This window comes from Megascapheus bottae, chromosome 13 (assembly GCF_031878675.1).
Source record: "Megascapheus bottae isolate mThoBot1 chromosome 13, mThoBot2.hap1, whole genome shotgun sequence".
NCBI lineage: Eukaryota > Metazoa > Chordata > Mammalia > Rodentia > Geomyidae > Megascapheus > Megascapheus bottae.
Genome location: NC_143521.1, coordinates 59790777 through 59811068, shown reverse-complemented (window position 1 = coordinate 59811068; position 20292 = coordinate 59790777). Strand labels below are relative to the sequence as shown.

Below are 20292 nucleotides of genomic sequence, written 5' to 3'. Positions count from 1 at the left end.
AATGCAACGCTTTCGTTGGTGTCTCATCACTGCACCACACGCGCAGACTGTCATGTGAGAACGCTGTCCTTGTCAATTCCATGAGGAATTGGGTGAAGACTGAGGGCCAATCGAGGAAGCTACAGTGAGCAGTGGATCCACATGAGATGCTGACACCAGTGAGGGAGAGATGTTATTTCCACAGGGCTGGGAGAGCCTGGCCCCGTGGCCCTCCTCGAGATGACGTGGGAGTAGGCAGCTCTCCACACACTGGTAGGGCACCCGGACCCACGGCGAGGAGTGTTTCGTCTGTCCGGTTCCTATCCCATGGCCTTGAGGACATGCAGGCACAGATACTTGGTTCCACTCAGGAGCCGAGGTCCCACGGGGTCCTCATTGTCCTTTCAGGGGAGGGGGGCTTGGGCACGAGGGCACACGCTGCAGTGTTTCTCTGCCCAGCCTGTCCCAAGCCCCCTCTGGAGCCCAGAATCCGCTGGCCGCCGCTCTACGGCCTCTGCAGGGGCACCAGCGCCAGGCAGCTGAGTCCACACAGTCCCGGAGTCCAGAGTCTCAGACTGACATCTTCGTGGAATGATGAAAATTCAAAATGACTTGATTATGGAAGTTTCTGATTTATTCCAGACAAAATATGAGATCTGCCACTACGAATCACCTCAGAGCAACCATTCTCACACCACTCCCACCATGGCTGGCGCAGGGGGGCGGAGGCAGCCACCTGGGGGAGGCCCCGTGGTGCCGAGAGCTGGTGGCCCTAATTCTTCACCTCTGCAGCCTCTTTCTCGGCCTTCTCCTTGGCCTTCTCCTTCTCCCCCACCTTCTCCTCTTTCTCCAGGGTCGCCACAATCTCGGCCACCTGGCTGGTGGAGATCTGAACGTCTTCTTTGTCTACCAGGTCGATCACCTGTCCACACAGGAGAAGGGGCTCATGTACACCACCACTGCGGCCCCTCCCGGCCCTGGGGAGGCAGCACCACGCCCCATCTCCTCTGCTTGGCACTAACTCCTGGCCCTGCCTGCGGGGGACCCCCAGCCCCTCCAGCTACACTGGCTCTCCCAGGACGAGGCCTCTACCGCAGGGGCCATGAAGGGCCCAGCGAGACTGTGTTAAAGGGCCTGCCACCCTGATGGGTAGAGAATGGTAGCCTGCCATGCAGACTAAGTGGGGGTGCAGCTCTGACACTGCCTTCCTTTTACCCGGGACTGAAACTGCAGCCACTTGTCACTATGTCTGGAGACTCCCAACTTCCCAGTCTCCTCAGACATGCAAATGATTACACATCGACTGCCATCCCAAACAGACATGCAAATGATTACACATCGACTGCCATCCCAAACAGACATGCAAATGATTACACGTCGACTGCCATCCCAAACAGACATGCAAATGATTACACGTCGACTGCCATCCCAAACAGAAACCCACACTTCCCACACGGCCTCCTGGCAGCCTTGGCAGCGACCGCTCCCGCCGCCAAGTCTTTGAGCGTGCAGAGAGGGGTCCAGTGGGGGCAAAGAGGCAATGGCACTGCCATTCACTGCTACCTGGGCCACAGACTCCAGAGGTAGCGAGCCTCTGCTCTGAAGAGCAAGAGCCCTGGGCAGGGCAGGGACAGGGATACAGTCTTGTAAGGGCCAAGACACAGCGCGTGCGTGGGTCTTGTGGCAGGAGGAAGAGGCCCGAGGCAAAAGCAGTGTTATTGGCTCCTTAGCACATTGTAACTTCAACAAGTGGCTCTGATTGTTGCTCTGGCAGTACAGGGGTTACACCTGCACTTACCACGTATGCCTTATGCCTAGAGCCACCCACCCAGCCCTCGCAGCATGTGTCCCGGCCTCGGCTCCATCCAGGCGGGCCCCGGGTAAGTGGGCAGCTGGGGCAGCCTGCCCGGGGCAGGCCTCACTGACACCCACCTTGACGAGGTCATCGATGTTGATCTTGCCATCCTTGTTTTCGTCCAGAGCGGAGGCCAGGCTGACGAGCTTGTTTTCTGGAATGTGCTTGATTTGCTTCATGGCACTGATGAGCTCCGTGACACTGACGACATTCTCTCTGGGGAGCACAGCCTACGTGTGGCCATCAGCCAGTCACCTGCCCTTAGGCCCCACTGCAGCTCCTGCCAGTGCCCTGACTCTGGTGGCCAGCCCTGAGAACTGGGGGCACGCACACAGGCGTGTGTGTTGACACTCCCACACCCAGCAGAGCCCAGCAGTAGAGTGCTTGCCTTGCATGCACGGAACCCTGGGCTCAATTCCTCTCTACCACATAGGTAGAAAAAGAACAGAGTGGCATTGTGGCTCCAGTGGCAGAGTGCTAGCCTTGAGCACACCAAGGACAGTGCCCAGGCTCTGAGTTCAAGCCTCATGACTGGCAAAAAACAAAAACAAAACAAAACATCACCAGATGCCGGGTTCCCATGTGTCTGTCCTGTGGCCAGGACAGCCACAGACTCAGGGTACTTGTCCTCAGGCTGAGTCTACCACGAAGCCAACAAGCAATTCAAGAGGTGACATCTGCCTCAGGCACAGGGCGAGGCCCTCAGCCAGCCACCTGCCCACAGCATGGAGCCCGCTGTGGGTGTGTGGGGAGCCCACTCGGAGCCAGACCCCATGAGTATGAGGAAGCAAGCCACTGCTGTGGAACGACACACCAGAGACCCGGAGGGAAGGGGTGGGAAGAGGGAGGAGGCCAAACAGGGCTGAGACTAGAATCTAAGGGCAGGTATCCTCTTCCTAGAGGGAGAGGAGGGGGAGGGGGATGCGCCTTGCAGAGGGAAAATCCACCCTGGGATAGGAAGACGGGTGAGGAAGCGAAAAGGTTGGACCCCAGGCCCACGGAGGGGCGGTTAGTCCCAGGAGAAAAGCCGGAAGGCCCAAGCTCAGACCTGAGCAAGGCGCCTGTCAGCTGCAGGACCGGCCACCTAGGCCCACGTACTCACCCTGCAGGTGGGGCCTCGGCGGGGCCCAGCCTGCCAGCCTGCTGACTGGCCTCCAGCTGCGTAATCAGCCCATCGATCTGCCCGATCATCTGCTGGACGCGCTTCGTCAGCCTCTTGCTAGCTTTGGACTCTTCCACGTACTTTTCATCACCAGTCTTTGAAAGCTCTTTCTTGATCTCTTGCAAGTCCTAATGAAAATCATTTCCAGATAGATACAGATATGCGCATGCGTGCCATGGTTTGTGGGCATTACATTAAATAATTCAATTTACCTTGAAAAAGTAATGAGGGGCCGGGAGTTTGGCCTCGTGGTAGAGTGCTTGCTTAGCATGCATGAAGACCTGCGTTCTATTTCTCGGTACCACATACATAGAAAAATTAAGAAGTGGTGTTGTGGCTCAAGTAGCAGAGTGCTAGCCATGAGCAAAAAGTGCCCGAGGGCAGTGCCCAAGCCCTGAGTTCAAGTCCCAGGACTGGCAAAAAAAGAAAAAGTAATGAGACCATTGAAGTAGACTGGGACTGTACGTTGTGGTACAGTGTCTGACTAGCACACAGGTCCCGGGTTCAATCTCAGTACTGCAAACACACACATGAGCATGCACATGTGCATACATACACATACAAAACAAAAGACACATTTCAACCCCAGAAAGCCAAGCAATCTTCTATCTCTCATACAAATTTGGTCAACCATATGTTTGGGGTAGAAATAATGTGAGTGGCATCTACTGTAGGAGCTGGAGTGTGTTGGGGCAGTAAAGCTCTTACACAGCATGCACAGGAAGACTGAGAGAGAGGAAGGAAGGAAGCGAAGGAAACCACAAAGAAGCCTCTCAGAAGGAATGACGAGGGCTGGGAACGTGGCCTAGGTGGTGGAGCGCTCGCCCAGCACACTTGAAGGCCTGCGTTCAATCCTCAGTACCACATACACAGAAAAAGCTGGAAGTGGGGCTGTGGCTCAAGGGGTAGAGCGCTAGCCTTCAGCGAAAGAAGCTCAAGGACAGTGCCCAGGCCCTAGTTCAAGTCCAGGACTGGCCAAAAAAAAAAAAAAAAAAAAGGAATGATGAGTAACATTCCACGCATCAAGGAGTAAGCACTCAGGCAATACTTTGGCATTCAGATCACTCTACAGCTGGCTTAGACGCCATTAACCAAGAAAGGCCCAGCTACAACCACTGTAGAACTTTATTCTTTTTCTTTGCCAGTCCTGGGTTTGAACTCAGGACCTGGGCACTGTCCTTGGGCTTTCTCAAGGCTAGAGCTCTACCACTTGAGCCTCAGCACCACTTCCTGCTTTTTCTTCCTTCCTTCCTTCCTTTCTTCCTTTCTCACAGACTTAAGTGTCTGGGCTGGGTTTGGACCATGATCTTCAGCCTCCTGAGTAGTTAGGATTACAGGTGTGACCCACAACGCCCAGTACCCAGTCTTTTCTATGTACGTAGTACCAAGGAATCAAACCTAGGTCTTTGTGCATGCTGCTAGACAAGCACTCTCCCAAGAGGCCAAACTCCTGGACCCCACTATAGAATTTTTTTTTGGTCGTGGGACTTGAACTCTGGGCCTGGGCATTGTTCCTGAGCTGAAGAGCTCAAGGCTACCGCCCTAGCCCTTGAGCCACCCTACCCCTTGAGCCACATCGCCACTTCTTGTTTTCTGGTGGTTAATGGAGATAAGAGTCTCACGACCTGGGCTGGATTAGAACTGTGATCCTCAGATTTCAGCACTTTGAATAGCTAGGATTATAGGCATGAGTCACCATGCCCGGCTCACTGGAATTTTAAATCAGATCTGTTTTTTTGGCCAGGAGCTGTGGCCTAGTGGTGGAGTGCTTGCCTCAGTAACACATACATAAAAAAAGCTGGAAGTGGTGCTGTGGCTCAACTGGCAGAGCTCTACCCTTGAGAAAACCCAAGGACAGTGCTCAGGTCCAGAGTTCAAGCCCCAAGACTTACAAAAAAGAAAAATTAAAAAATCTGTTGTCCTTTTCTTTCTTCCTTTTTTCTATTTTTTGTTTTTTTCTTCCCATGCTGAAAATCTACCCCAGAGTTTCACAGATACTGGGTAAATGTGCTATACTCAACTATATCCCAGCCAAAACTGTTTGATTTGCAAATAGACTTGTAACTTGATTTTCTGTTCACATTTCCTCTGGCTAACTAGTCCCACACTTAATTCAAGTACTATTCAAATGTAATTTTTTTTCTTTTTCTTTTGCCAGTCCTGGGCTTGAGCTCAGGGCCTTAGTACCGTCCTTGGACTTTCTCAAGGCTAGAGCTCTACCACTTGAGCCTCAGCACCACTTCTGGCTTTTTTCTATGTATGTGGCACTGAGGAATCGAACCTGGGTCTTCATGCATGCTAGGCAAGCACTCTGTCACTAGGCCAAATTCCAGGCTGCTCTTTTTCTTTTTGCCAGTCCTGGGGTTTGAAACTCAGGGCCTGAGCACTGTCCTTCCAGCTTTTTACTGTGTATCTGGTACCAAGGAATCGAACCCGGGTCTTGGTGCATGCTAGGCAAGCATTCTACCATTAGGCCAAACTCCCGGCCAATACTTTTTGTCCACCAGGTCAATCACCTGTACACACGAGAGAAGGGTCTCAGGGTCCATATACAGCTTTAACTTCTGCCCCTCCCAACCCTGGGGTTTGCTGGCTGACAGCGTTTTCATTCTGCTCTGCAGGGAACCATGCCGAGCAACCATCCCTATCCAAGGTCCCTGAGCCAAGAGCTCTGACTCTGTAGTCGTCTCCCCTCACCTCACTGTAGTCCTGGACATCCACCTTCAGCAGCTCCAACTCCTCCTTCTCCTTGGTCAGGGACTTCTTCTGCTCCTGCAGTTTGGAGCAGGCATCGCTGAGAATGTCAATTTCCTCCTTGGTTATTTCCTCTTCCTGGGGAGAAATAACAAGCAGACAGTGAAGGCATAATGGGCTTCTTGTCCTTTCCCACCTGAAGTGGATGTGTCCAGGTCCCAGGCCCCAGCACCCTTGCTCTTGCCTCTGCCCCTGCATGGAGTGTGAACTTGTGAGTGCTTACCCAGGAAGCCCACACAGCAGTGCAAACTTGCTGCCTCAATGATTTCCCATCACCCACCCCAGCTCTCACAGCCAGGTCCCTGGCCTAGCCTGCACTTTCTAGAATTGTATGGAAAGGAATCACCATCCTGGGGCTTGAACACAGGGCTGTTTTGAGTAGTATTTTGGAGATATGAGTCTTACAGGAACCTTCCTGTCCAGGCTGGCTTTGACCCTTGATCCTCAGATCTCAGCCTCCTGAGTAGAACTACCCTGCTTTTTGTAGGATAGACCAAGATTTTACAGCCTGCCTTGGCGTCGCTGCAGCTTCCCTATCCCTGCTGGGATCACAGACAGGGACCAGGACTTCCAGCCTCTTTCTGTGGAAACAGGAATCTCGAGGACTGCTCTGCCTTGGCTGGCCTAGAACCTCAGTCCTCACAATGTCAGCCTCCCACGTGCCAGGGGCGCCAGGGGCACATCACCTCCCAGCTCTGGGCTCAAGGGGACTCTCACCCACTCGCCACGATCCTTGGGGTCTGGGCCTTCCCAGTTTCCCTGGCTTTCCTAAGGACCTCCGTGGCTGTGTTAGGGCCTCTGAATCTCATTGCTGCTGCCTAAATTTTAACACCACCTTGTCAAGTTCAACAATACAACCCCCACTGGAATTCACGAAGCCTCACGAGCTGCTGAGCCTGAAAAGGAGCCAAGTGTGGCCCTCTGCCCACTCATTCTCCTCACCACGCACATGCAGATCTTCCAAATGGTAGAAAATGGTTGTGAGTGGACTTTCACTTCTCTCCTGCCAATTGGGTAGGTGGGTGTGACTGCAGTGCAGATGTGCTTTGGGCTGGTGGCTGCATTAGGGAGGTGTGGTCACGTTGCGGTTGTAGGCAGGCCTGTTGTGTGGGTGTGGCTGCTGTGTGGTGGCAGCAGTATGTGGTCCTGGTGTGAGTAGGCTGCCCTGTGAGTCATGGCGGGGTATGGGGACTATGGTGTGAGCGGCTGGTGTGGGCGTGGCTACTGCGTGGACATGACCCTGGTGTGGGTGTGATTCATGTGGGCGGGGCTGAACTCTGGGTGTGTCTGTGGTGTGGGCGGGGCATCCGTGTAGGCATCTTCTGGGTGGGCAGGGTATGGCGGACAACTTGCCCTGGTGCTTCCAGGGGCACAGAAAGGTCCCTCCGTGTGCTCATAATGTGGAGACTTTAAAATGGCAAGTCTGCTGTTTTCGCTATAGAAAAGCTGCATTCCAGCCACTGCTTTCTTAGGAACTTTTGCATCTACGCTGGTCACAACTGGACATGTGCTGAAACGTTCAGCACTGAGACTGCCTGCTCCTTGGGTCTGGGTTTATCAGGGCCCTTGGGAACTGAAGGGCTGGCAGACTTGGGTCACGGTGGGAGATGGGGCTACTCGGGCCATCCACCTTACTCATCCTTTCTGCTCCAGCCCCTGCCATGACCTTCTCCCAGCCTTGACCTTGCCACATGTGTGCTGCGCTTGTCTGGACTGGACAGCAGCCTGCTTCCTCGGGACTTTGGCTCATGCCATGCAGGGCCACCTGGCTCTGCCCCGCACCCTCCCTAACCTCCTCATTCAGCACAGGACAGCTCCCACTCATCTCTGCAGCAGTCCCTTTTAGACACTTCTTCCCACGGGTGAAGGCCTGGCCTGCCCTTTACCTGCAGGCCTGGTCAGTGTGTCCACCCTGACCTACGAGAGGCAGTGCCCCCCCCCCACACACACACCCGGCGCCTGTCCTCTGAGCTCTCACCCAGCCAGCCTGCCTGTCCTCTTCCAGTCACTCATGGCGTCAAGGCCTCCTTTGGGGACCCCCAGTCTCAGACCTCCCTGGACATAATCTCCCATTCAAGTCGTTACTTCTGTTTGGCTCCCAAACTGTCTCCATCTGCTCCTAGACCAGCCTCTGTCTGACAGAGCTTAGTTGTCTCCATCCATCCTGGTGTGAGACCAGGGACCCGGGGCAGAGGCATCAGAAAGGGCCCAGGGGGAGGTGAGGGCGATCCGGCTGGGACACCTGTCACCCATTGACCGCAGGGGTTGATGTGGCCGCTGTGGCTGGCTAGGCCAGCCCTTCCTCCCTCACGTCCCTCCAATCAGCCTGACAGAGGAGGACCGGTCTTCAGTCAAGGGTATACGAGTAGCTGCGCTCTCCTGCTAGAACCTCCAAACAAGCTCTCAAGCTCGGGCCCAGGGATGGAGAAGCCACCGGCACACTGCGCCCCCAGGATGCACTACATCCCCAGGCAGTGGGCCCTCAAGGGCCCACGTCCTGTGTAGAGGAAGCTCTCCTGCTGACAGGGCCTCGAGGCCCACTTGAAGCACGGCAGCCTCAACCGCAGCAGCTTGGGCCGGAAGAACCATACCCCTCTCCCCACACCTCTGCGCCCGGCCAACCTTTGCCCACCCTGCTGAGCTCCTTCTGCAGGAGCTGAGCCCCCAGCCCAGACCTGCCCTGCAGGGTTGACGTCACTCACCTTCAAGCCCTCCAGCACAGGGGCCGTGTCCTTCAGGACCTCTGAGGGCAGAATGATGTCAGGCACGGCGGGCTGCACCTCCACCACCGGCTTTCCAGGGGCAGCAGCTTCAGCTACTTCTGGCTCTATGTCCTTCTGAAACCCAACAAGCACCTGTCACCTTGCACAGCTCCTGACAAGGCTGCGAAGAACAGGCCCGGCCGGTGACAGTGGACACTGCAGACCACCGCCCAGGAGCAGGGGTCACAGGAGCCTCTCCAGAGTGGGCAGAGCACCCAGGCCATCTTGGACTTTCCGCAGCACCCTACCACATGCAAAGCAGAGCTGTACCTAGGGAGTGAGGCCGGTGAGTCTGCCTGCAACCCGGGGGACTCGGAGCCCCAGTGGCAGTGCAGTCCCCTGGGCATGCGCCCGGGGGGTCGGCAGGGGTCCCCAGGGTCTTCCCCAAGGACCATCCCAGCTCCCCTGTGCTCACCGGCGCCAAGCCCAGTCCCCTGCTCGTTCACTCCCCCTTCTCAGCCCCCGTTCTTAGTCTCTGGAAGGGCACCCCTTCAGAGCTGCGGCCTCAGGAGTGCCTTCTTCTAGGCCATGTTCACCACTTCAGAAACCAAGCACGGACAGCCGGATACCCCGACACGAGGGAGGCCGCCAGGGACCGCGTGGGATGGGAGGGCCCAGCGCTCACCGCTGCGTCCACAGCCCTTTCCAGCTCCTTCTCCCGGTGCTCCTGCTGGATGGCAGCCTCCTCCTGCAGGGTGGCCTCCAACTTCGCCTTGTTGTCCACTTGCTCACCTTCCACCTCGGCCACTTTCACCTGGGCTTCCTTGGCCTTCGGGGGACAGGGGCCTGTGGTGAATGCAGGGCCCCCAAGCACGCTCTGCCCGGCCTCTACCCTGCCCTACGGCAGCACCACGGGGGCCCACTGCAGGGACAGGACAGCCGATCCTGTCGGGGTGCTGCCCCCCGGGGTTGGGAAGTACCCAGAGACTTCCCCAGGCACCTTCTGTGCCAGCTGATAAAGGGCAGATATGGCTGCACTGGCAAAATGCAAACGCAAGCTGCAGGTCTGCCTTCTCCAGTCCCCATGAGGCAGGGTCAGGATTGCTAGTGTGCCCAGACTATGCTGCAAGGCAGGAGGAGCCAGGTAGAGGACAGTGAGGGGACAGTGAGACCAGCCGGTGCCGATAGGCAGGGTGGCAGGCTGAGGTCTGCTGGAGGGGCTCCCATGCCACTGGAAGTGAGTGTTCCCCCGCTACTTCAGTACCAAGGGGTCTCCCAGCAATCATACCACAATCTCCGGGAGAGTCTGCAGGGTGGACTTGAGCTGGTCAGCAGGGGACAGGGTATCTGGGAGGTACATGGCCCGGGACAGTATGAGCAGTGACGTGGGGATTTCATGGTGCAGGTGCAGGTCCAGCCACTGGAAGCAGAGCACACACGACCGTCACCCCTGCGCCAGCCTGCTGATCCCACTTGCCACCTTTCCCACAACCTGCCTGAGGACTGGAGCCCAGGGACCTCCTGCGGCTGCTCTGACTTGAGTAGGGAGAGGAGTCTCTTGGTGTCAAGGACAACAGGACCTGGGTAGCAGTGCTCAGGTTCTGAGCACTGTCCTTGGGCTTCTCTAGGCTCATGCTCTCTCGCGTGAGCCACAGTACCACTTCTGGCTTTTTCTACTTATGTGGTACCGAGGAATCGAACTTAGGTCTTCGTGCATGCTAGGCAAGTGCTCTACCATTAGGCCACGCTCTGGGTCTTGCGATTTGGCTCTTGGGTAAGTAGGTCAGCAGCCTGTTGTGAGGCAGGTGAAAGGAAGAATTTTTTCTACCAGTGAACAAACAGGATGTGCTGATGAGGGTAAGAGGGGGTCAGTCAAAAGTACAAGGTGGGGGGAGGGTAATGGGTACCAAGACATGTGAAAGGGTATCAATGTATGTGAATTAATGCACCTTCTATCTGGCAAGTATCATGTAACCCTTTTATTAATTACAATAAAAAAAAAAGTACAAGGTGGGCCTGGAGTTTGGCCTAGTGGTAGAGTGCTTGCCTAGCATACATGAAGACCCAGGTTCGATTCCTCAGTACCACATACGTAAAAAAAGCCAGAAATGGTGCTGTGGCTCAAGTGGTAGAGCTCTAGCCTTGAGAAAGCCCAAGGACAGTGCCTAGGCCCTGAGTTCAAGACCCAGGACTGGCAAAAAACCAAAAAACAAAAAAAACCCCCACAGAGTGCCAGTGTAGCAGCCCACCTATCAGGGCAAGAAAGGATTCAGATTCACCTGGAACCAAAAGTAGACTATGGCAAACATGAATGACAACTAAGGAGACGAGCATCAAAAAATCACTGCTGAAGCCAGGCGGAGTGGCTCGTAATTCTAGCTGCTCAGGAAGCTGAGATCTGAGGTTCAAGGTTCAAAACCTGCTCAGGCTTCAAAGAACCTGAGACTCTTTTTTTTTTTTTTGCCAGTCCTGGGCTTGAGCTCAGGGCCTGAGCACTGTCCTTGGACTTTCTCAAGGCTAGAGCTCTACCACTTGAGCCTCAGCACCACTTCCGGCTTTTTTCTATGTATGTGGTATCGAGGAATCGAACTCGGGTCTTCATGCATGCTAGGCAAACACTTTAACCACTAGGCCAAACTCCCAGCCGAACCTGAGACTCTTATCTCCAAGTAATCACTAGAAAATGGGAAGTAGGGCAGTGGTTCAAGGGGTAAGGCAGGGGCCTTGAGCTGAAGAGCTCAGGGACAACACAAAAAAAGAAAAAAGGAACCACTGCCGACAGCATGAGCATCTGAGACCAGACATTCAGTAGTTTCATTTCTAGATATTATATAGTCTTTGCATAGTCTAACATCAAAAACTTAAATGTTCTTTTATATCAAAAAGAAAAAGAGAAGTGGGTGCAGGTGGCTCCCAATTATAATCCTAGCTTCTCAGGAGCTGAGGCTCGGAGGGCTGCAGTTCTAAGTCAGACTAGGCAGAAAAGTCTCAAATTTGTCTCCAAAATTAACAAAAGTAAAAAGCTGGACTGGCACCAGGCACCAGCGACTCACATATAATCATAGCTATTTCAGGAGGTTGAGATCTGAAGATCACAGTTCAAAGCCAGCCTGGGCAAAAAGTCAATGAAAAAGAAAGACAAGAAACAGTGTGAAAAGGTCCCTGATATCCTAACTATGGAAGTTTGCTTTACCAGGTCTGCTCACCCGCCCTGCCAGCCCTCAAAAAACCAAAAACAAACAAACCGTACCTGCTTCAGCTGGCCCCGCAGACGGTCTTCTGTAACACCCAGGGCCCGCATGCCCCGTGCCCGACAAGCTGCCTGCAGTTCCTTGACATTCAGGGTATCCACACCTTCCTCAGAGATCAGCTGGAAGAAAAAGCCAACCGATGGTTACTTTTTAATTGTCGGGATAATATATAGAGGGGTTACAAGACATTGTCTCAAAATAGCCAGGGTAGGCCGGGAGTTTGGCCTAGTGGTTAAAGTGCTTGCCTAGTATGCATGAAGACCCGGGTTCGATTCCTCGGTACCACATACATAGATAAAAAGCCGGAAGTGGTGCTGAGGCTCAAGTGGTAGAGCTCTAGCCTTGAGAAAGTCCAAGGACAGTGCTCAGGCCCTGAGTTCAAGCCCAGGACTGGCAAAAAAAAAAAAAAAAAAAGCCAGGGTAAAACACGTGCTGGAGATGTGGCTCTGCATTAGGGAACTGGCCTGCCAAGCTCAAAGTTCTGAGTTCAAGCCCCAGTACTGACCAAAAAAAGAGAACTCGGAAGTGAAAGACCCGAGGCCCACAGCTGCTTGGCTTCCCCGCTGCCGCAGGCTCACCTTGTCATCGGCCTTTATGGACCGCAGCCGCATGGTGAGCTGGAAGCGCAGGAAGCTGTTGGTGCCGATGGACTGAAGCTCCAGCAGTTTGCACAGCGCCACCAGCTGAGGCCGTGTCAGGTTATCCATGGTCAGCTCATCCTCGAACAGTTTGGAAAACCGCATGATCTCCTCATTGCTGGGCCTCTCCCCTGTCTCCCGGATCTGTGCAAGAATCCCATGGCCACCAGCTGGGTCACAGCTTCAGTTCTCCCACCGCCAACCCCAATCTCAGATCCCACCTGGAAGTGACAGCCAAGAGACTGCCACCTGACAAGTAGGGGCCACCACCCTCCTAGGCTCCGCAGAGACCAAACACCACAACCCCCAGAACAGGCTGGGCCCCCAGGGGTGCTGCACAGACATGGCCCCGAGGCACCCATGCTGGTGCCCACAGGAGGGGCCCTGTCTCGTCTCTACACAAGGACTGTGGGCTCACGGTCCTAAAGCCACACTCACAGGCATGTGCTTCCCTCGACAGGATCTGAGTACAGGACGGGGGTGGCCAGCATGGGCCCGGCCATGTTGGCTGTTAAGTACAGCCAACAGTAGGAAGGGAGCAAGGCGTGGTGGCTCACACCTGTAATCCTGGCTACTCAGGAGGCTGAGACCAGAAGGTCTCAGTTTAAAACCGGCCTGAGCATGAAAATCTGCGAGACTCTCATCTCCAATTAACCCAGCAGAAAATGGGAGGTGGCACTGTGGCTCAAGTGATAGCACATTAGCCTTGCGCTCAAGAGCCCCATGACCACCCAAAAAAAGAGACATATAGGAAAGAGCAGAGGCAGGGGCCCGTGCTGCCGCAGGCCATGCAGCCGTGCACGCGTGGACAGGCGCACCTTCTGGAAGAAGGCGGAGAAGTCTTTGGTGGCGCTCCCCTTGGCCGCCTTGTTCTTCAGCGCCATCTCCTCAATGGTGTCCTGGAGAAACTTGGCCAGCTCCAGTTTCACTCGCAGCTCCTTCTTCAGCCTCTCCTCCTGCCAGGTGCAAAAGGAAGGCTATGCTCCACCCTCCTGCACCCCACCCCATGCCCAACCCCAGTGACCAGACGGGTGAACATTTCACAGAAACACACAGACATGTGAAACATAGGCCAGGAACGTGGCCTACTGGTAGTGTCCGCCTAGCATGCACAAAGCCCTGGGTTCGATTCCTCGGTACCACATACTTAGAAAAGGCTGGAAGTGGTGCTGTGGCTCAAGTGACGGAGCTCTAGCCTGGAGAAAGCCCAAGGGCAATGCTCAGGCCCTGAGTTCAAGCCCTAGGACTGGTAATGAATAAATCATATCTTGTGCAACCCCCTAGAATAGGGGATGCTAAACTTGTCCTGTACAGGTCAGACGGTGACAGCTTTAAGCTTTGTAGGTGATGTGGACTGACACAGCTGGCTTGGCTGGAGCCTCACAAAGCACCAGACAATATATCTGCATATGTGTGTGTGTGTGTGGTGTATACATAAGGTGTACACACACACACGCACGCACACACACACACACACACACACACTCCTAAGTGTGAAGATTTGGGAACAATTTTGGACCCAATTCATATTTTTTTTTTTGCCAGTCCTGGGGCTTGAAGTGAGCACTATTCCACTTTTTTCAAGGCTAGTGCTCTACCACTTGAGCCACAGTGCCACTTCTGGCCTTTTCTGTGTTTGTGGTGGCAAGGAGTCCAACCCAGGGCTTAGTGCATGTTAGGCGAGCACTCTACTAGTAGGCCACGCTCCCAGCCTAACCCAACTCCATTTCTCTATTTTGTCGGCCATGTCTGCCACCTGAGACAGGGTTGCACTACTCGGCTCAAGCTCCTGCTTCCGCTTCCTGAACGCGGGGGACACGGGTGAGCAGCATGCCTCACCTTGATGGACTGCGTCTCAAAGGTGGACGGCAACATGTTGGGGAAGAGCTTCACGGCCACCGGCAGCAGGAACTCCATGAAGGGCACCACCACAAACACCAGGAAGGGGACCAGGCGGAAGAGGTCAGCACAGATCCGGAGGAACTGGAAGAAGGGGCTTCGCTTACCTCGAGAGCATCCCAGGCCAGCGCCGCTGAACAGGCACCGCCTGAGCCCCTCTTGGTGGGGTCTACAGCACACGTCCAAGGCCTTCAGAACATGCTAACCACGGACCACCAGGGGTACGAGGCGAGGGTCAGGGAGCCATCAGACAGGCACCAACTTGCCCATCTATGGCAAGCACACCATCTGCGGGGCACCTCACCGCAGACAGCTCTAGAGAAGCAGACTGCCCTGAAGCGCTTCAAATGGGCTAAAACCATTGCACCAAGGCCCAGGCTGAAATGTAGGGACTGTGGTTCAAAGAAACTGGAGAAATAAAGAGTCTGCGAGACTCTTATCTCCAGTTAACCACTAAAATGCAAAAGTGGAGCTGGGGCTCAATTGGTAAAGTACCAGCCTTGAGCAAAATACCCAAAAAGATCAAGGCTAGTGCCCAGGCCCTAGGGAGGGGGAGAAAGGGAAGAGGGAGGGAGGGTGGGAGGGAGGGAGAGAAGAAAAAAAAGAGGGGGGAAGGAGGGAGGGAATAAGGATGAGCAAGGGAGAGAAAGGAAGAAAAGGAAAGAAGGGAGAGAGGGGAAGAAAGGGAAAAAGGAAAGGAAGGAAATGAATCACAAGACAGGAAGGAAAGGGAGGGGGAGGGGAGAGAGAGAATTTGGTAATGTGAATTGTGATGAGAGCCCGTGGCTTGGCTGTATCTGGACATCCATGTACAGGTATCTGCTGCAGGTAAGGCTGTGTCTTACGGTCCCTCCTAGGTCTTCAGAAAGGGAAGGATGCCAGCAAGGCCACAGGACCATGGAACTGGGCATGCCTGGCAAGTGCTCCCCTGAGTTCTACTCCCAGCCCAATAAACTAGCTTTCTTTTTATTAAATTTCTTCATCAGGCTTTGTGCATGCTAGGCAAGCATTCTACCACTAGGCCAAACTCCCAGCCCAGGGCCAGCTTTTTTTAACTGGAGCAATGTCTAGGATTTGTCTACATGGGTTGACTTTGAATTGCAATCTTCAGATCTTGGCCTCCTGAATAGCTAGGATTATAAGCATGCGCTACTAGTCCCTACTTCCAAAGACCCTCTTACACTCCATTTTTATTTATTTTTGCCAGTTCTGAGGCTTTAACTCTAGGGGTGGGTGCTGTCTCTGAGCTCCTTGTACTTAAGGGTAGCACCCCAGCACTTGAGCCACAGCACTGCTTCTAAGGTTTTCTGCGATGAAACTGCTGCTAAGTGTCTAACAGACTTCCTGCCTGGGCTGCCTTTGAACTGGGGTCCTCAGGTCTCAGCCTCCTAAGGTGGCTAGGGTTAGAGATTCGAGTCACCGGTACCCAACTACTTCTTATACTCTACTACTGCACGGGAGGGCTGAGCATCTAAGCTCACACGAGGAAAGGCAGAGGCCCTGGTGAAAAAGGGACAAGATCAACAAGCTCGTGAGAACTTCTGGACACAAGGCCATTCCCAGATCTCATTCCATAAAATACTCACCTGAGTTAACACACAAACCTTTTTTATTATGGTGCTAATACCGGTCTTAAACTCAGTGCTTCTCATTCTTGTTACACTTTCCTTCTCACTCTGCAACTTGAGTCATGCCTCCACCCTAGCTTTTTATTGGTTAATTGGAAATGGAATCTCATAGACTTTTCTGCCCAGGCTGGCTTTGAACCATAATCCTTAAGGTCTCAGCTTTCTGATTAGTTAGGGTTACAGGTGTGAACCACTAGCACCTAGCTGACATAGTCAGGTGCATGAGTCCACTCACTGTGTAGGGCCCTGGGCCCTATTGTCTGGAGACCTCACATTCCTGTAAGGCCTGAGGTGGTGACAGCAGTGGCATGAAGACTTGAGTCGCCCTAAGGCTGGGATGCAGGTCAGCAAGACAGGCACAGGCATAACACAGGATGCAAGGCAGACCAGGGTAAGCAGGGCCGATGTGGGGAGGCCTTTGACAATGCCCAGGAGAGGGCCCCGTAGGGCACAGCACACCCAAGCCCAGCTTCTCCTTTAGAAGAACTGTTTCATGTGGACGCAAAATGGCCACAGCCACTCAAAGGGGGTTAAGCAATAGGACCTGGCATGATTCAAGAGCTGGGAGGCCTGCTGCATGCTGTAAAAGATGGTGGGAGCTGCCGAGGCTGTGGCCTGAACCAACCAGGCCACCGTACTTAACTGGAGCAGCTAGAATCTCCTAGAGGCAGCAAAGGGGTTCAAAAGCCCAAGGACAGTGCTCAGGCCCTGAACTCAAGCCCCAGGACTGGCAAAAAAAAAAAAAAAAAGCCAGGAGGTGATCTCAGTTCAAAGCCAATCCAGGCACAAAAGGCCATGAGACTCTTTAATTAATCACCAGAAAACCAGAAGTAGTACTGTGGCTCAATGTGGCAGAAGGAAGAGTGCATGAGTTCATAAGCCACTGGTGCTTAGCTAGATTTTTTTTGGGCCAGTCCTAGGGCTTGGATTCAGGGCCTGAGCACTGTCCTTGGGCTTTCTCAAGGCTAGAGCTCTACCACTTGAGCCATTTTTGGCTTTTTTCTATGTATGTGGTACTGAGGAATCGAACCTGGGGATGCTAGGCAAGCACTCTACCACTAGGCCAAACTCCCAGCCCCTCTTGGGCATTTTTTACTCAAGACTAGAACTCTGCCACTTGAACCACAGCATCATTTCCGGCTTTTTCTGTGTATGTGGTACCAAAAAATTGAACCCAGGGCTTTGTGCATACTAAGTGAGTACTCTACCACTAGGCCATATGCCTGGACCCCCCGACTAGAATTTCTTGAGTTAAAATATAGGTATAAGGGATGAGAGTTTGGCCTAGTGGTAGAGCCAAAGACCAGGTTCAATTCCTCAGTACTACATACAGAGAAAAAGCTGGAAGTAGTGCTGTGGCTGTAGCTCAAGTGGTAGAGCTCTAGCCTCGAGAAAGCCCAAGGACAGTGCTCAGACTCTGAGTTCAAGTCACAGGAGGACTGGCAAAAAAATATATATTAAGGGCTGGGAATGTGGCTCAGTGATAGAGTGCTTGCCTAGCATCCATGAATCCCTGGTTTCAATTCCTCAGTACCATATACAGAAAAAGCCAGAGACAGTACTGTAGCTCAAGTAATGGAGTGCTAGCCTTGAGTAAAAGAAACTCAGAGACAGTGCCCAGGCCCTGAGTTCAAGCCCCAGTACTGGTGAAATGAATGAATAATTGAATGAATGAATGAATGAATGAATGAATGAAGGTATAGACAACAAGAAGCCCCAGTGTATGAGTAAACAAATAAATTTTTTTGACTGAAAAGAGACGAAGAAAAAAATGAAAGAACAGACCTACGTGCACTGCAGCCCTGCCACAAAGCTAGGTAGGAACCCTACCATTGAGACAGGCCCCGGCCCAAGACACTGAGACAAGTAATAGGAAAAATGCTTTCTGTTTCGGTATGGGGTCCTCAATACGTGCGACTACTTCAGAGCGGCATAGTTGTGGCTGTGCAGACAGACCTGGGAATAGCACCACAGAGAAGGTACCCGGGGCCAGGGTGCCAGGTGCAGCACAGGCCTCTCCGCCGGTGAGAGGCCCGCCACCTGATTGAGTTAGGAGTGAATGGACGTACCAGGGGAGGTCCAATAGTTACAGGTTTTGCTGACTTTTTCTTTACCAAGCACAGCAGGGAGCGCCCCGGTGTGGTGGTGAAGGCAGCCCTCCTCAGGTGACGGAGGCCACAGGCACCCTACCTGCCTGCGCTCCCGGCGGGTCAGCGTGTGCCCATTGAGGATGCGCCAGAGCATGCGTGCAGCAATCTTGGTATCAATCCAGAGCAGGCGGAAGCCGTGGTAGTAGTGCTTCAGCTCATCTAGAACCTTCTGCCCGAGGGATTTCTTTACCACCACCTTGGTGGGTGGGCTGTACACTGGGCCACCCTCCTCCAGCTTCTTGTTCTTATCCTTTAAGGACTTGAGGGACTTCTCCACCACAGAGTCATCACCACGCCAGGGTGATGAGTGCCAGCCCCGCACAGGAAGGTGCTGAGGTCCTGGGACAATCAAGCTCACTGAAGTGGGCATCCACGGCCCCCTGGCCACCATGCACAGGCGCTCAGGTCTCCAAGTCCAGCTGCTGAGGGGCTCACCCCTGAAGCAAAGGTGCACAGGGTGGGCTGGTGCATAGCAGCCAGAGGGAACATTCCTGGAGAGGGAAAAGGAAAAACAGGAATGAGAATCCAGCCATGGTGGCTCACACCTGTAATCCTAGCTACTCAGGAGGCTAAGAAATGAGGATAGTGATTCAAAGCCAACCTAGGAACTAGAGTCCATGAGACTCTTATCTCCAGTTAACCACTAGAAAACCAGAAGTGGTGCGGTGGTTCAAAGTAGTAGAGCGCTATCCTTGAGCAGAAAAGCTCAGGGGCAGCCTAGCACAGGCCCTACGTTCAAGCAACAAGCTGGCAAAATAAATAAAGCAGTAGTGAGAAACCAAGAGCTCTCTATGACCGCTCAGTGCCAAATACCACCATCCAACCACACCCCCAATGGGATCTCATCCACACAGGCAAGCCTGCCGACTTCCTGAGGCCTCCTCAGGTGTATGTGAGGCCAGGACGGCGCATAGCCTAGTCAGGCCAGCCTGGTAGGTCCCCATAGAGACTGCAACAGGATAGACATGTACACAGTAACAAAAACTTCATTCCTGCCTGGGAGTTTGGCCTAGTGGTAGAGTGCTTGCCTGGCACGCATGAAGACCCAGGTTCAATTCTTTGGTACCACCTACATAGAAAAAAGCTGGAAGTGGTACTGAGGCTCCAGTGGCAGAGCTCTAGCCTTGTGGGAAAAAAAGCTAAGGACAGTGCTCAGGCTCTGAGTTCAAGCCCCAGGACTGGCAAAAAACAAACAAACAAACAAAAGAAAATTTTATTCCTGCACTTGCGACCCCTGGAGCCTATCACTTGGAAGGTGTGACACTACTCTGAGACTTGGGGAGAATCAGTTGGCTATGAGTCTTCACTTTCGAGGTCCTCTCTCATGGAAGGTGATTTTTGCTAGCTGGAAGCACTGAGCAGAGGCAAATGTGAATAACAGCCCTTTGCTCAGAACTACGAGGGCACATCCCTGGGTCCCCCAAGCCTTTGTAGCCCTCCCCTGCTGCCTCCTCTGCCAGAACACACTCTGCAAGAGCTGCGAGCAGACGAGGCCTAGCAGACCACAGTGGGAAGCCGCCAGCCCTTCTCTGCCCACACTGGACCAGGACCACAGGCTGCCTGGGACTCCAGCCGTGCTCATCCCCCAGACGACCATGTGAGGAAGCCACTGCAGCCTGCGCAGTGCTGGGCTCAAGCCCAGACCTTCTTCTGATCCCCCAGGGAGTCAGGGCCAAAATGGACTTCCTATCTGGTAAAGGACAGCTCCAAAAATCCCTCTCTCTCTCCTTCACAGCAGAAGTCTCCCTTGGATGCCTGGGCAAAAATTCACCTCTGGGTGGCCCCATGTTCCAACAAACTCTAGAAGTCTGTCTATACAGACTGTGCACACACACGAAACCTACTCCGCTCCTCTTGCCTCTCATCACCCTTGTCCTCTGCCTGGCCCTGGCTAGACGCCACTGGGAGGGCCTGAGCTCCAGAGCTGAGGGTAGAGCTCCCGGGGCAGTTCTATTACCTGCTACTGTGACCTCTGCCAAGTAACTTGACTTGTGGTCTCCAGGACCTGCTTGTAAATGCATGTTAATGTTAGGTCCGCCTGGAAGAAATGACTTCTTCCCTTGGCTCTCTCCCACTGCACCCTGGAAATCCCCACCCAGCACCTGTAACCTTGGCAACTGGCATGCCTGGGGGCAGTGGAAGGTCCCCACTGAGGTATTTCCCCATCCTCTGACATCACATCCACATCTGCTGTGGCTATACCCCTCCCCCTATATAATCTCTCACTTCCCGCCCTAAGCTCTCTTGCTTGCCAGACTCCATCTTGGGTGGCAG

The 20292-nt window shown here is 53.7% G+C and overlaps 1 protein-coding gene across 1 annotated transcript in view; it reads right to left on the bottom strand.

Annotated features, from left to right (window-relative positions):
• The window catches only part of Letm1 (leucine zipper and EF-hand containing transmembrane protein 1), a 28274-nt gene continuing 7982 nt past the window's right edge, over positions 1 to 20292 (bottom strand). Inside the window, exons 3-14 of the mRNA XM_090343926.1 lie at positions 18059 to 18509; positions 14181 to 14324; positions 13160 to 13297; positions 12282 to 12485; positions 11703 to 11822; positions 9741 to 9872; positions 9138 to 9281; positions 8453 to 8587; positions 5694 to 5828; positions 2937 to 3124; positions 1912 to 2050; positions 1 to 901 (exon numbers count right to left, since the gene is read on the bottom strand). Of these exons, the coding sequence (XP_090200052.1) occupies positions 752 to 901; positions 1912 to 2050; positions 2937 to 3124; positions 5694 to 5828; positions 8453 to 8587; positions 9138 to 9281; positions 9741 to 9872; positions 11703 to 11822; positions 12282 to 12485; positions 13160 to 13297; positions 14181 to 14324; positions 18059 to 18509 (2080 nt within the window). The 3' untranslated portion in view covers positions 1 to 751. The remainder of the gene's footprint in view (positions 902 to 1911; positions 2051 to 2936; positions 3125 to 5693; positions 5829 to 8452; positions 8588 to 9137; positions 9282 to 9740; positions 9873 to 11702; positions 11823 to 12281; positions 12486 to 13159; positions 13298 to 14180; positions 14325 to 18058; positions 18510 to 20292) is intronic.